At 34.0% G+C, this 16,746-nt stretch overlaps 1 protein-coding gene across 2 annotated transcripts in view; it reads left to right on the top strand.

Annotated features, from left to right (window-relative positions):
• LOC145303554 (uncharacterized) overlaps positions 1 to 16,746 on the top strand; it is a 322,732-nt gene that overhangs the window by 158,139 nt on the left and 147,847 nt on the right. For both annotated transcript variants that reach the window (XM_080145059.1, XM_080145060.1), the window contains 3 exons: positions 893 to 1,009; positions 8,311 to 8,474; positions 14,584 to 14,830. In XM_080145059.1, the coding sequence (XP_080001185.1) occupies positions 893 to 1,009; positions 8,311 to 8,474; positions 14,584 to 14,830 (528 nt within the window). The remainder of the gene's footprint in view (positions 1 to 892; positions 1,010 to 8,310; positions 8,475 to 14,583; positions 14,831 to 16,746) is intronic.

The raw sequence follows: 16,746 nt of genomic DNA, 5'->3' as shown, positions 1-16,746 counted from the left end.
AAGCGTTATTTTTACAACGTAGTAAGCATGTACATCTTTAAAAAAAAAAAAAAAATAGGTTTAAGGATCCTCAAATCCATACTATAACTGTCTCCAAGGACCCGTGACATAGTGGATATAATACTTAGCAAAATTCAGTTTGCAGATGTTGAGGGTTCAAAATACAATTGCGAATTATTTAGGACTCCTACCCAGTCATGGGTGATGGAACAAGAGCGTGCTACCCCCATGGATTAAATAAAGGATTCTATTCGAAATTCTGTGTAAATTCTTGAGTTTGGTAGAAAGGTTTCTGAATTCAACAACATTCACTCAAAGAAGGTTGGAGGTTAGATCGACTGAAACGTTGTGAGAATAATTTTTTTTTTTTTTACATTCAAGATAAGAAGAGTAGCCTGAATAAGCCAAATAAACCGAAATATATATTCAACCAATTTATACCATCAAACAATATGCATCAGTAATCAAGAAGAATTTATGGTAATTGAGAGATCTATCTAGGATTAGAATAATCAACAAAGGTACAGTGACAAAGATGACCATCGACCCTCTTCATTTTTGATTGGCCTTGTGCCTAATTTTGTTTTGTGAACATTTTGTTCTCAGAATAAAATGTATAAATCAAGAAGATCTTATTAGTTTTAATTATCTCTTTTTGTTTTAGCAGCAATCAAAAAGAGACTCATGGTAATTTTTTTTAAAGTCAAGAGTACAAAAAAATTTTTTATTTCACATTTTCTCTTTCTTTCAATGATTTAATTCACGTTTTTATTTTTGTTGTTTTGTTTTAAATATTTTTATTTAGAAAGAAATAGTTTCGGGTGGTTTTCACAGTTAAATAACCGTTAATGCTGCTTTTTTTCTTTTCTTTTCTTTTTTTTTTTCTTTTCAGGTTGCATGGCTGAAGAATATTCAAGAAGTCTATAATCATATCGATCCTTCCCAGCTGACAGAAGATTATGGAGGATTTCTGTCCTATAATCATCAAGCCTGGTTCCATTTTCAAATGGTAATGTCACGGATTTACTACCTGTAATATAAAGGGCAATTGTCCGTATGTATGTTTGTATGTACAGCTAAAAGTCAAAAACGATCAAACAAATACCGACAAAGTTGGAATAACCTTGGTCGATGTTGCCCCAGATGAATGATATTTAAAATCCAGAAAAAAATTATTCATTCTGTAGGGGTCAACTGGGTTAGATTTCATTAAGCAGGGCCAGTTTTTCAGTTTTATTATGTACTACTTTGGAAAATAAATACCAACTTATTCATAGGTGAATCTGTTATATAAAGGAGAATTGTTTGTGTGTATGTAAATCAAGAGCTAAATGCGCTGGATGGAGTAGACAGGGAGGTTTGGGGGGGAGAGAGAGGGGAAAACGAAAAAGGGGGAAGAGAAAGATAGAAAGATGTATGAACAGAGAGATATAATTTTCTCCTGGGCATGTCGGATAGCACTGTTAATTATTTATATATTTGGCGTCTCTCTTTTGGACAAGGGCAAATAGTAAACGTAAGAGCAAATAGCAGGTAGCAGCAGTAAACGCAAGAACTGTTAGTAACGAAATGTTGAAGAAGAAAAAAAAAAACTCAGCTCTTTTAAAAACGAAAAGGAACGTGTGCCAAAATCACGTGCCATAGAAACTTTTATTTTAAGGGAAATATAACAATCTCCCCCCCCCACTCATAAGAGAGATTGCAAGGTGTAGATTTTTTTTTTTTTCAAAGTACAGAGTTATCTTTGAAAGTGGCGATGTGGCGATTTATAAGTCCAGTCGCTGGACTGGTTTACGGATTCAGTTAGACCGTCATGGAAGCAGTTCAATATTCGAAGGACTGGCAGGTGTCTGTGAATTCTCTATATTTTCTGCATTATGTGTATTGTCAACTGGACTTGTTTCAATCAAATGGGCCGGGTCTGCATTTGCAAGGTCGGGTCGAGTATTCTCAGCAGGACCCTGAGGTCCATCAGAGCATGGCAAACGAGCCAAATGTCTTAGCGCCACTGAATCCTCCCAGCCATCATTATGTCATATTCTCGCATGCGTAGGGTTGGCCTCGAGGAGTTCCATTACCTCGACGATCGGGTCGTACTTGCTCCTGTTGCCAAACCGTTTCAATAGTACCTCCCCAGGTTCGCAGAGCCAAACAGGTAAGGCAGTACCGGTAGAAGAGCGCCTTTCAAATTTGAACAATCGTTCGTGGGGAGTTGCATTCGTACTAGTGCATAGTAAGGAGCGGATAGAATTAAAAACATCAGGCAGAACGTCCTGCCAAGCACTAAGGGGTAACTGTTTAGATTCCAGGGTCAATGATATTGAGTGCCAAATAACGCTGTTATAGCACTCACACTGACTGTCTCCTCTTGGGTTGTATACAGTAGTGTTACTGCATCCAACCCCAAGTCGTGTCAGGAAATTTCTGAACTCCTCCAACACGAACGATGTTCCTCTATCAGAATGGATGAAAGCAGGGAGTCCAAAAATAGAAAAATATTCGTCAGGCACTCGATTGCGGTCTGCGAAGAACAATCACGGTAAGAGAATGCAAAGGGAAATCGACTGTACTCAGCCACGATAGTAAATAGGTAACGACATCCTTTCGAAGATGCCAGGACAGGCCCCTTGAAGTCTACGGAGAGGCGCTGAAAGGGAGCAGTAGTACGGATCAGTGTATTGTTAGTAGGGCTGAAGAATTGAGGCTTTATTTTTGCGCATGTTGTACACTCGGATGTCACGCGCCAAACTTCATCAATTTAGTATGGCATATTTTGTGATCGTATAAAGTGCCAAAAACGCTGTACACCAGCGTATATTAATGAATCCAATCCAAGGAGGAAGCAGCGGCACCACACACTCTCGATAAAGCATTGACAACAATGTTTTCACTTCTGGGACGGTGTTTTATATCGTACGAGAACGGGAGAAGCTTCATTTTCCACCGAATGATTTTATCGTTTTTAATTTTTCCTCGGTTAGCTGGCTTATACATAAAAGATACGGCTTGCTGGTCTGTTACAATAGTGAAGTGCTTCCCAGCAAGGAGGTCCCTCAATTTTCGGACACATTCAACTATTGCGTAAGCCTCTTTTTCAACTCTGTGTAGTTGTATTTCCGATGGGTTTAGTGAGCGGGAAAAGAACGCTACAGGCCTATCAGCCTGTATGACGGTGCCTCTGATAGCCTTTTCTGAGGCATCGGTTTTGATAGTAATTGGTAGTTTGTCGTTGATAACCTTTACAGATGATTCGGCGATGTCTTTCTTAAGTTTCTCGAAAGAATTCACAACTATAGGCGGCATGGGAAATTGTTTATTTTCAACCAGGGGACGAATTTTGTGTGAATACTTAGGTATCCATTTCGCATAGTAAGAAAACATTTTTAATGAATTTGAATCCGAAGGAGGAGGCATTTGCAAAAGGGGTTTCAAACGCTCAAGATCAGGTTGGATAGTTCCATCACAGATTTGGTATCCAAGCAAATTGATAGAGAGAAGCGAAAACTTTGATTTTGCTTCGAGGTTGTATGTTGAGGCAGCCTTTAAGAAACGTTCCAAGTTAGGGTCATGCTCCTCTTGAGTTTTACCGCAAATGATAATATCATCAATGTAAGAAAAAGTTCTGAATAAGTTATTTTCAGAAATGAAGGAATTCATAAATCGTTGAAAGGCAGAAACCCCATTAGTGACACTCATGGGTATTCGTTTGAATTGATACAAACGATTTCCAGCTTGAAAAGCCGTGTTGGGCCGATCTTCGGGACAAATTTCAATTTGGTAGTAAGCCTTAGACAAATCAATCGTACTAAAATATGATACTGCGCAATTTGGTTTACGAGATTCTCAATCCGAGGCAAAGGGTACACATCAAGTAGGGTGAAACGATTAATAGTTTGGGAAAAATCAACCACCAGTCGTTTCTTTCTATTAGGCGACGAAGTTACGACAATTTGAGCACGCCACAGTGAATAGCTGGTTTCAATGACGTCGTCCTTAAGCAGTTGAAGAATTTCCATTTCAATAAATTGGGCATCCTCCGTACGGTAGTTTCGGGATTTTGTAGCAATGGGTCTGCAATCAGGGGTCAGGTTTCGGAACAATTTTACAGGAGCACAACTGATCTTGGTTCGCGCACAGATTTTTAAGGCATCCTGAGATCCACCAAAAGAAATAGTAATGCCTTGGGGTAGTTTCAAAAACGGCACCCCGAGTATAATGTCTATACAGGAGTCAGGAAGCACAGTAAGGTCAATCCCTTTATATTCGCAACCATTGAAGAAAATGTTCTCGGTGCAATATTCAGACAGCTTAAGGGAAACGGCGGATGATGCCATAGAAATTACGGAGTTCCGTTTTAAAGTGGGCAGTCTCATTGTTTTGACAATGCGGGCACTGATAAAATTATCAAAACTGCCGGTGTCTATAAGGGCAGTTAACCTTTTTCCTTTTAACTCCACTGTTTCGGTGATAGGAGGGCAACTATCAACACCTTTAGCGCGGGCCCCTATGATAGCAGAAGAAGAACGTGAATGTGCTGTTAGAGTAGAACGGCAAACTTTAGAAAAATGCCTGAGTTTACCACAGTTTCGACATACCTTCCTGCCGAGGAAACATCAAATTTATCCAGGCGAATTATCTTCTCCATGAGGAAGATAAAAAATTAGTTCGGTAAATTGTGGTGTTTTATTATAGAACGGAAGACAGAGCAAAACCTTTTTACTAGGCTTTACCGAACTAATTTCACAGCCAATAATAAACGTAAGAGCAAATAGTAAAGAGCAGGTAGCAGCAGTAAACGCAAGAACTGTTAGTAACGAAATGTTGAAGAAGAAAAAAACTCAGCCCTTTTAAAAAGGAAAAGGAACGTGTGCAAAATCACGTGCCATAGAAACTTTTACTTTAACGGAAATATAACAATGTGCCATATTTCCATGGAGTACAGGTGTGAACGCAGACCCCACAATTTTATTATACCATCCCTATTTAAGTTGAAACATACTTATCACAGTATTATTATGTACATCTACATCAAAAACACTTGGAAACGTTTTTTTTTCATTTTTTATTTCCATACTTTGGGGGCCAGGCGCGAACGCAGACCCCACAATTTTTATGAACCACCGTTCTGCCAGATCAAGCATACCGATTCCTGATCCTCGATACATGTTCTATCATTATATGTAATCAGTTTTTTTAAAATAGTCAACCATATAGGAGCCTATTTGTGACCAAACACCCACACCCACACACAGACGTTCAGCTTTATATTATAGATATACGTGATTATGCCGTGTATATACATACACACACACACACACACACATATATATATATATATATATATATATATATATATATATAATCTGAGGTTATTGTTTTAAGTGAAATTTAACAAGGTTAATACAAGAGTGCTCAATACTGAAATAAAGCAGGGTATACTTTTTATACATGCCGTATACATAAGCAGTAATATGTTGCTACACAGTCATGAGCATGTTCAGGTCAGCTAGTTACCAGTAACTAGAGACCTCTTCAAGCGATACAGCTTATACGAAAGCAAAGTTTGCAAATGCTTGTATGAATGTTTTTAATAATTTGGAACTTTAAACTTTTTTATGCTGACCGACGTCGGCGCCTCAGAGGATACATTATGTAAGCGATTAAATCGATTAAAAATATTTTTTTGGCAAATGGCATGGAGTGATAATTTTTAAAATCAGAATAAAATGTCAGCAAATTTTGCTTTCGTATAAGCTGTATCGCCTGAAAAGGTCTCTAGTTACTGATAACTAGCTGACTGAAACATGCTCATGACTGTGTAGCAATATATTATTGCTTATGTAAAAACAAAAAAAAAAAGTATCTGTGTGTGTGTGTGTGTGTGTGTGTGTGTGTGTGTGTGTGTGTGTGTGTGTGTGTGTGTGTGTGTGTGTGTGAGAGATATCAAATAAAAATCTTGTTATTGAAAATTTATCCAAATTTTTATTAAAAAAACTTATAAGCCTGTGAGGAAGGTATATAAAATTTTAATTATCCGACAAGGAGTACAAATAAACAAGAAAAGCCTTATTCCATGGAGTTTCGAAGAATGCAATTCTTCTTATCAGAGGTAAGAGGTTTGCAAAACATACAATAAATCTTGCAGATTAATGCATTAATGGAAACAATATGAAATCAATCATGCTTGCATCAAAATAGTTATTTAACAGTTAGTAACAGTTTATAGAAATTCAATGAGATTAAGAAAACAAGAAACGGGGAAAAAGGAGAAAAAGGAGAAAAAGGATATGGTAAAAATCTGATGAGAAAGACGGTAAAATCCAGAACAGGATAAATCCGAGATGAGAATTAACGCCTTGTTTAGAATTTCTTTGTTGAGGATAGAAGTCTGTAATGTTAAATGGTATAAATCTGTATTGCTCTTTATTGAGAATGGCCTTGAACAGTCGATGGTCATTTGTTAATTGATCCAAAACCCATGTTTCCATGATCCAAGATCCATGTGTTTTTTTTATGTATCTATTAATATTTCTAATTATATTTTTACTTGCTAAATCCATTTCACTTTACACACACACACACACACACACACACACACACACACACACACACACACACACACACATTTATAAATGAAATGAAAAGGATGTAGTGTTTACTTGATATACGTAATGGTAAACTTAAAAAAATTATAAATTGTTTTTTGGAGTATTCCGTTGAACAATAAATTTTGATTGTAAATTTGAACTTACAGTTTTAATTTTCTTTCTCTTTTATATATATATATATATATATATATATATATATATATATATATATAGTCATCCACATACAGTACTGTTTCGCTGTTTCACAGCTCATCAGTGCGGCTAGACAGGCAACTACCTCAAGCCAGGATATATATATATATATATATATATATATATATATATATATATATATATATATATATATATATATACACACAAGAGGCGTTCAAAAAGTATGCCTCCTGTTTTCTTCTGCCTGAATGGATCAGAGGAGACTACATTGTTATGATGACTGAACTTATGCATTCATGGCCTGAAAGTGCCATTTCTCTGTTGCAGATGTTGACGGTGTGAGTGACTCTAAGAAAGCAACCCCTCTCATGGACATGAATCAGAAGCAGAGACATGTCATTGAAATTATGACAAAACTGCATTATGAATGGTGGTGACTATGTAGAAAAATAAATTCTGGAGCACAAAATCTCTTCAACTTTTTAAATTAAAAAATAGGAGGCTTTACTTTTGGAACGATTCTTGTATGACAAAGTGTGCTTAGGACCTTCTTACACAGTCATTGTTCATCACGGGCAAAAGTGCATTGAGGATTTTGGTGACTATGTAGAAAAATAAATTCTGCAGCACAAAAGCTTGCTCGTTTTAACGGTACCACCTCCGTGTTCATAGCCTTTTAACTTTTTGAGTTAAAAAAAAAGGAGGCTCCACTTTTGCAACTACCCTTATATATATATATATATATATATATATATATATATATATATATATATATATAATAAAAACTGAAGAAAGTGCTCAATACTGTTGTAGAGCAAATATGCGTTTTATTTTTATTTTTTTATTTTTTATTACCGTATCTTTCTGTTAAGTTACATTACGGTAATAAAAAATAAAAAAATAAAAATAAAACGCATATTTGCTCTACAACAGTATTGAGCACTTTCTTCAGTTTTTATTAATTACCATCTCCACTATATATATATATATTAGTGTTGGAATGATTAATCAGAACTTGGAATAAGAAAAATCCGAACTTTTAAGGGTATCGGGATCGAAAATTTTGTGCTTTTTTTCTGATGCTCAAAACGATTCTTTTAATTGTTTTTTTATTTGATTTTGTTTAAAGCAAAATCTTTCACTGCTGATAGTAATGATGAAATAATAAATATTTATGAATTTTAAAATACCAGTAAAGCTAAAATCTATAGATCACCCCTTGCAAGTGTGTTTTTACGCTTGAGATAATGTCTGCATATTTAACATATTCTTTTTTATATAGTAATCGGAAAAAAATAGCAACTTATAGTTAAATATTAAGAGATTTATAAAGAATCGGAATCGGTAATTGTATTGGAATCGGGAATTTAGTACAAAATTGGTAATTGTATCAGAATCAGGAAAATATTGGAATCGTCCCATAACTAATATATATATATATATATATATATATATATATATATATATATATATATATATATATAATGTAAAAAAAAATTATTTTTTGTGTTTGTATCTAATGCAGATCGATTTTTTTTTATGTCTACAGGATATTGGAAGTCTACTAAGGAATGCACGTGAGTTAGAGGCAAGAATTCCTTCTTCCAAGGATCAAATTCTTCTATTGCAAGAATACGATGTTGCAGACTTTTCTTTAAAGGAACTGGATAATCTTTTGCAGCAGTTGGAAGGGAAATACCATGAAATTATGCAGTAAGTACTTGTAAACTTTGATGATTCCATAATAGAGTGCAAAAGACCCACGTTTTTGATCGGCTTCAAAATCGAATTGTCCGTTTTTATACATATAATCCAGAAGCAGTTGGTTCTAATTAGGATTTTTTTTAGGTGTGATGGAAATAATTCACACACACACACACACACACACACACACACACACACACACACACACACACACACACACACACACATATATATAATATACATAGGTATAAAAGAATTATTTAATTATAATTATCAAAACCCTTTAGGGATATTTAAGGATGGGCACTGCCTGGGAAAACTAAGACACAGCCAACTAACATGTATGCAACGTTCATGACTGCCCATCGTTTGAACACTTTGGTTTGTCATGCCAAATTGTGCGTTTATTAGTTGTGAATTCCCTTCATTTTCGTGCCAATCTTTAGTGTCCTGGCAGTAAAGACTTAGCAAATGGAGTCAAAGATAGCTTCATGGCTGTGTTCGAATTTCTCAAATGGTAGGATTGTGTAAACATGAAACACTAGTGTTTATAGGTATAAAAGAATACTTATTTTTTTTTTTTTTTACACAGTGATCACCACTTATCAAGGCCCGGAAGCCACTCAGGGATAAGGGTTATTGCAAGTACAGTACGTTAGTGTGGAGATTTGATGAAGTGTTTACTTAAGGGGGCGGTTCATTAGGAATTTGTTAACATTGGACTTGAAGACATCCAAGTTGTAGTCCGGTGGGAAGCAGGCAGACAGAACAGAGTTCCACAGGCGTGCAGTTCTAAGAAAGAAGCTTTGTTCATGGAATCCGCGTTTTGATTTAGGCACAGATATAGAGTGGGGAAAATTTTTCACAGTGGATTCAGCTAGACGGGTGTTTTTCGTGAAAGATTGGTGAGGGGGGACCAGAGATTGGAGTTCAGACGAGCACCTGCCATGGAAATAACGATAAAACAAGGATAGGCTCGCAACGTCTCTTCTGTGGGAGAGAGGTTGCAGGGTAGAGAAAAGGGCATACCCCACTAAGCCACAAAGTCTATTTTGTACTCTGTTAAGGCAGGATAGGCTGCTTTTAGCAGCTCCTGCCCAGATATGGCAACACTATTCCATCCTTGGACGTACTTGGCTTTTATATAGATATTATATATATATATATATATATATATATATATATATATATATATATATATACGAGCAAACAGTTAATAAAACATGTTAAAAAACACTTTGAAATGAGTTAAAAACATATTTAATCTGAAAAGGAAACACTAGATAAGTGGATAGACCTTAATCCGCAGAGTTTCAAAGAAATACTTTCCTTCTCATCAGAGGGTAGGAATTAGCAAAATGCAGGATCGGATTTTGCATGCAAAAGTATTTGATGAAACAACAAGTAAGTCAATGATCTTACTTGATAACAAAAAAGTGAAGCAGAGGGAATATGGTGAAGAAAAAGGTGATTACATGTGAATGGATAGTCTGGTGGAAGATAAATAATCCAGTGACGGTAAAATCCAAAAATATAACTTCAAGAAAGTTAAAAGAATTTCCATTTGCACAAGTAAAATCCAAAGAAATCCCGTAATTGGAAGATGGTCCAAAATAATCCAAAGGCAGAAATCCATGGAAAAATTCACAAAAATGTGTACAAGGGAAAAAAGGAAAAAATTCCAATAATATTAATAAAAGAAAAATAAGATATGCTTTTCACTCTACTGTCGAGATATAAATATAAATAAGAAAGATCAGGGAAGAAGAAGAGGAGAAAAAAAGGAGAAAAAAAAATAAATGGTGATAGAATTAAATATAAAATAGAAAGACCAATGTCAAAATGACTCAGACAGGAAATGTTAAAAGGCGCGAAAAAAATATATAGGGCAAAATAATATAGGTCAACTGAAATGTACAGGTCATCACTTAAAAAATGTCAGCAAGAGTTGTTAGAAGATACTAAATGGAAAATAAATAAATTAATAAATAAATAGAAAATAAATACTAAATAAACAATAAATAAAAAATAAATATAAAATATAAAATAAAAAATAAAAATTATTTAAGGGGAGAGGATGGTCGGTATCTGCAAATTCAGGAAAAAGCAAGAAAGAAAGTAAGTAAATTCATATAGTAAAATATAAGTAAATATACATACAAGATATGAAAGTGTGGGTAGATTGATATATTAGATCGATAGGAAAGTTAAAAGAATAAAGCAGAAAATGCAGATAAAAAACCGGCCATGCAAAGAAGAAATAAAGAATTAAAATAAAGGATTATTAAATTATAAAGTATTAAGAAAGTATGTAGAAAAAACGATAAAGTTAAAAAAAATAAAAAATAAAAAAAATTTATATATCTATATAAAAGGTAAAAGTAATAACTATGTAATTTCAAAATTGCCATAATTAAATTTGGACTTATGTTTACAGAAAGAGATCAGTTCATTTTTAGAATTTATTATATTGTTACTTTGAGGGGAAGTAATTATAGTTATAGCTTCGGTTGTGCAGAGGCGACATGACTTAGAGCCTGGAGTATAAGACTTAACTTTTTTATGATAGTCCATTTGATTGAGAAGAGGGTATTATTAGAGTTAAGTTTTTTTAAAGTGGTTAGAGAAGTTCCTTAGTTATTATTAGAATTATCGTTGTTAAAAGAAGAAATGTGGTTTGATATTCTTTTCTTAATTAATGTTGAAGTAGCGCCGATATATGTATGTACTTTATTAAAATCTCGAGGTCTGGTATTAATATTAATTTGCTGATTTGTATTAGTTAAATGGTTTGAATTTTGTTCATAGTGTTCAACAAATGGTGGGACAATGTCTGTATGAGGACTATTTTTGAAGGGATAATGAGTGTTGTTAGTGTTAGGATGGCTGTTAGGAAAAATATTATTATTCTCATTAATAATAATATTATTATTATTATTATTATTATTATTATTATTACTAGTTGTATGATTGTAGATGGAGGGGCTGCTCAAGTGGTGTATTGGATTAGTAACTATATCTGATGGAGGATGGGAAGAAGGATAACGAAGACGAAATATTAGTGTCTGCTTTGGGAGGATTGCGTGGGAGCTTAGTAATTGTGCAAGAATATATAACATCTTTATGGATGCAATCATTATTGAGTGGGCAAAGATGTTTATTATTACAATTACAGTTAGTTTTGGGTTTAATTGGGAAAGGGATTTTTTGGGCTGATTTAATTTTTTTGTTATTAGATGTTAAGATTCCTTGTGCTAAATTAGGCATTGTTGAATAAGAAATCCTGATTGAATTTTTATTGAAAATAGTACTATATCTGTGTGGGTATTTGAAAGAGTTTTGTACAATGTTGAAGAATTCCTTAGGTATATTAGTTTTGACATTTAGGCTAAATGGAGGATTAAACAAAATATTTTTCTTTCTCCTGATGCGACTGGGTGGGTTAGAGGTATTGCGATTAGTATTTTGGTTTGGATTATATATGTAGACTGTTTCATTGTTATTGATAGCGGCAGATCTTGTTATTTGAACTGGTTTCTTACGAGTCATATTGTGTGTGATTACAGATTTAAGGCAGCCTGCAGGAGGAGCATAATTATTGTATTAAATCTTTTCTTTGTGTTCTTAGTTCCATAAGGAATTATTTTATATATATATATATATATATATATATATATATATATATATATATATATATATATAGGATTGATATGTAGTTTGCTTGAAGCATTGTGTGGGATAGGTATGTAAAAGAGATTTAGAAGGCTGTCACAATGCGAGGAATGAATTATAGTCACTGTTGGTAAGAGGAGACGAGAACAAGTGGCGATTTACAAATCAATAAGTACATATATATATATATATATATATATATATATATATATTATTTTTAAAAATTTTTTTTATAAATATATTTATTCAGTTGTATCGTAAAATGTCTTACTTGTATTCATGCGACGTATTCCATTATTAATTTCGAAAAAATTTTCCCTTTTCAAATGGTGTGCGTAACAGGTTGATTCAAAGCATGCTGGATGAAGGGCCGGAAGTTGTGTAGCTATGTGAGGCCTCGGGCCAAATGTGAGTAGGGGATTTATGTATGGTATGATTAGGTGATTTACATGTTTATAAATTTGCTATTTTTATTTGTCTTTATTTTTATTTTATTTATTTATTTATTTATTTATTTTGTTTATAACTTGTTTTAGCGTGAGCTTTTTTTCTTGTTCTCTGTTATGTTGTTTTTATCATTATTACTATTATTTATTTATTTATTTATTTATTTATTTTCTGCTGATGTGTGGGTATCTCTGCTTTTCTGGGTCACTTAAGTCGCTGCTGGGCTGTGTCCGGTCGGCTACTGTAGGGGCGGCCTGTGAAAGCGGAGGGGGGTCGGGGTCGGTGGCTGGGTGTTTAGGTTAGTGTTGTTGAGGGTGGGAAGATAGGCGAGGGGAAGGGAAGGGGAATAGGGGTGACATTCTTTGGGAGTTGTTAATTTGTTTATATTCGTTAGTGGTAGTAGATTTTTATATTTATTTTTTTTTTATTCTAATTGGTTTGTATTACTTCGGCTAACTTTTAATTTTAGTTGGTTTGTATTAACTTTTGATTTTAGTTGGTTTGTATTACTTCAGTAATCTTTAATTTTGATAAAAAAAAATTTATTTTTTATTTTTAAATTAAATATATATTAAATAAAGCAGTATATATATTTAATTAAAAAAAAAATAACCGTGGCATGACATATCAGACTGTCAGTTATGTATTAAGATAGAGTACTGCTGACATATCAGACTGCAAGTTACGTCCTAAAATAGAGTACTGCTCACATATAAGACTCTCAGTTACGTCCTAAAATGGAGTACTGCTGACATATCAGAATGTCAGTTACGTCTTAAGATGGGGGTACTGTTGACATATTAGATTGTCAGTTACGTCCTTAAATGCAGTACGGCTGACATTTCAGACTGTCTGTTACGTCGTAAGATGGAATACAGCTTACATATCAGACACTCAGTCATGTCCTAAGGTTGAGTACTGCTGACATAGCAGACAGTTTTGTCCTAAGATGAAGTGCTGCTTTCATATCAGACTGTCAGTGACGTCCTAAGGTTGAGTACTGCTTTCATATCTGAGGAGGTGCCACTCAGAGCACTCTTTTTGCATCGACACAGCACAAAATCAACTTCACAGTATACTGGGAGATGATCTTTTCTGCTCTGTACAACCTCTTTCTCATAGAGGAGACTAGTTTTTCTCTACTCTATAATTATTTTTATGGAAAATGGTTCATTTAGCTATAATCTCTGTCCTCTTTGTAATACATTAACAGCAAGAACCCGTCTTACCACAATTACTAAGAATTTTTATGTCTTTCTTCATGTGCCTAATTTCCCTGAACAAAGTATATTTCCATGGACTACCTATCTGTAAAACACATTACCACAAGTCTGCTTCTCTTCAACATGGTTGTCTTCAAATCTACTTTTTACAAATACTAGTCAGAAGTAATCAAACTTGGTACATTCCATTTATCATTTTCAATCCTCTCATAATATTCTTTATCGTCCAACTGATAATCTATCCATCATATTAACTCTTATCTTTGAATGGCCTTTGGCTTTGATTAGTGGTAACTTGTTAGTAAAAGAAAATAAAGAAAACGGCCAGATCGATTTATTCCTTTTGAAAAAAAAGTATTAGTGAAATGATAACCCAGACAGAACTCGAACATGACATGCCGAATTCACAATCCGAGCAGATAACCCAGTCACGATTGTAGCTTTAAAATTGATGATATGAATAGTAATATTTTGTTGTTTTTCTTTTAATATATTTTTATTTAATATATTAATTTATTTAATATATTTATTTATTTAATATATTTATCTATTTTAAATTTGCAAATCTCTTAAGAAACCAGATAACATGCTGTAGGAATTTTTTTAACTAAATAAATGAATCATTTATTTATTAATTTTTAAAAAATAATTCGTTTATGTAAAAAGAAAAAAATCCTGTATCGTGTTATCTGGTTTTGTAGTGGATTTCCAAATTTCACATTATAGCACTGAAGAAAAAAAAATGATCTCACTATTTATTTTCATTTGTTTGCTAGAAACCTCAACCTGGAAGAAACCATCGACAAGTGCCGCTATGCCATAAATAATCTGGAACAGCCAGAAAACGATCTTGTCCTTGCTCAAATCTCCTCCGTCGTCTTGTTCACAACAAAAGTGGATCTTAACCACCTTTACAACTATTTTGTAACCACTAAAAAGGAATTGGCTCAAATTTGGCAAGAGGTGAACTTTATCATCCAGAAATTCAGACAGTTTCATATATGCAAAGAAAAAGCAAACCAGGTCAGTATTTTGTCATTTACTTCACATGCAGTGGAAATATTTTATTATTTCCAGGCAGCAGAGATTCATTTATTTCCCTTCTACGACAGAACATTGAGCACAAAGTTAGAAAAGTTGAATTCGAAAATCCAGCACAGCTATTTTAGCATTATTTATTTGCAAAGTGGTGGAAGTATTTTATTATTTTCCTTAACCAAGCAATGCATATATATATATATATATATATATATATATATATATATATATATATATATATATATATATATATATATATATTGTGATTACCTCCACTTAGCAATAAAGATATTCTGTTATTTCCTTTGCCAAACGCTATATATATTTTTGTAATTTTCTCTTCTAATCAATAAAGGTATTTTATCTGCCCTCCCCACTCCTCAACAGAAGTTATTTTATCGCTTCCTTTACCAAGCAGAGAAAGTGTTTTATCATTTTCTCTGCCAAATATTAGGGGTACTTTATCACTTTAGTGGAATTGACATCTACCGACAATAAAAGACTCCTATAGTTGATAGGAAAATTCTTGCTTGAATAAAACAATATTTATATAATAGACTATCCACTCATAGACCACTAGCCAATCAGAACCCAGGGAATGGACTTGATCTATTTAAAATTTATATTTGGGTGCCCCCAAACCTTGATAAGTGGTGACCCATCAATAAAAAAAAATTTTTTTTAAGTGAATGTAATAAATTTGATTTGATTTAAATGCTATTTTACCGATTAAAAATGATTTCATTATTAATCTCACTAAAAGTTATCAGTTATTCTTAAATATCCAGACCATGTGTATCGAAAAATCATTTTGACAAGAGGTGCACCTGGCAACCCTTGTGTCATTCATGATCGTTAGTCGTGGTTTGTATGAATCCGTACATTTATGCGTGTCTCCACAACCAGACGAAAACAAAAAAGTCTCTTGTACTTTTAATAACAAGTAACAAGAATGATTTGAACCATGTTTATTTTCCAGTGACAATACTGCAGCAAGAAGGAGGTCACAGGGTGGCGGTGTTGTGTGTGCAAAATGGCCGAATGTGTCAGCTCTCTTGTTGCGATCGCTTCTTCTCCCAGTTGTCTGGTTGTCTTTCTTTTTATTGGGACGGATGACGTAAGAACATTCCTCCACGCCTTTTTTTTTGTTTATTCTCTGATATGACGGTTAGTCCTGGCCGATGCCAAATTCCCATGAATTCTGTCTCCCCCATTTTGAACTTCTTTGACATCATTACTGGCATACCTTGCTCTAGGATCGTTGCCCTGACCGACTTTCCTGGGTCCGACTTCTATAGATGTCATATTCATGGATTGTCCAGATTGTCCTCTTCAGAATTACTGCTGCCATTTGTAACTCCACCTTCTCCCCTCTGTAACACAACGAGATGCAAGAAATAACATAACATGATCAATTGTCAAAAGAGAGAATAATTTTTGGTATTACCAATATGGTCATTTGAATAAAAATAATGCACCTAGCACCAGAGACCATCTATATGAGAAGAAACAACATAAACATAATTGATTGTCAAAAGAGTAGATAGATGTTGGGTGTATAAAAGGTCATTCAACAAGAAGTACATGCAGATACAATCAGGTTGCATCAATCGAAGAAAAGACAAATAGGTTGAATTGTTAATTCATTGAAATAACATGCCCTAGAGATGTGGTTTCAGTTGTAACATAGCGTGGATGGCTATATGCAAGTACCGAGCCGTGAGCGAAATGATATCGCAGTAAGTAAAAAGAAAATGATGAAAAGGAGAGAACATGTTCCAGAAGACGATCACATTAAAGGATGTGAATGACGTTTGAGAGAATGCTCGAGAAGACGATCACATGAGAAACATCACAGCCATAACAAGAAGTCACCATGATGGGAGAATGAGGTAATAAAA

Source organism: Euprymna scolopes, chromosome 19 (genome assembly GCF_053919585.1).
Source record: "Euprymna scolopes isolate OS-2025 chromosome 19, ASM5391958v1, whole genome shotgun sequence".
NCBI lineage: Eukaryota > Metazoa > Mollusca > Cephalopoda > Sepiida > Sepiolidae > Euprymna > Euprymna scolopes.
The sequence above is the reverse complement of the archived record's forward strand: the minus strand, read 5'-3'. Positions and strand labels throughout refer to the sequence as shown.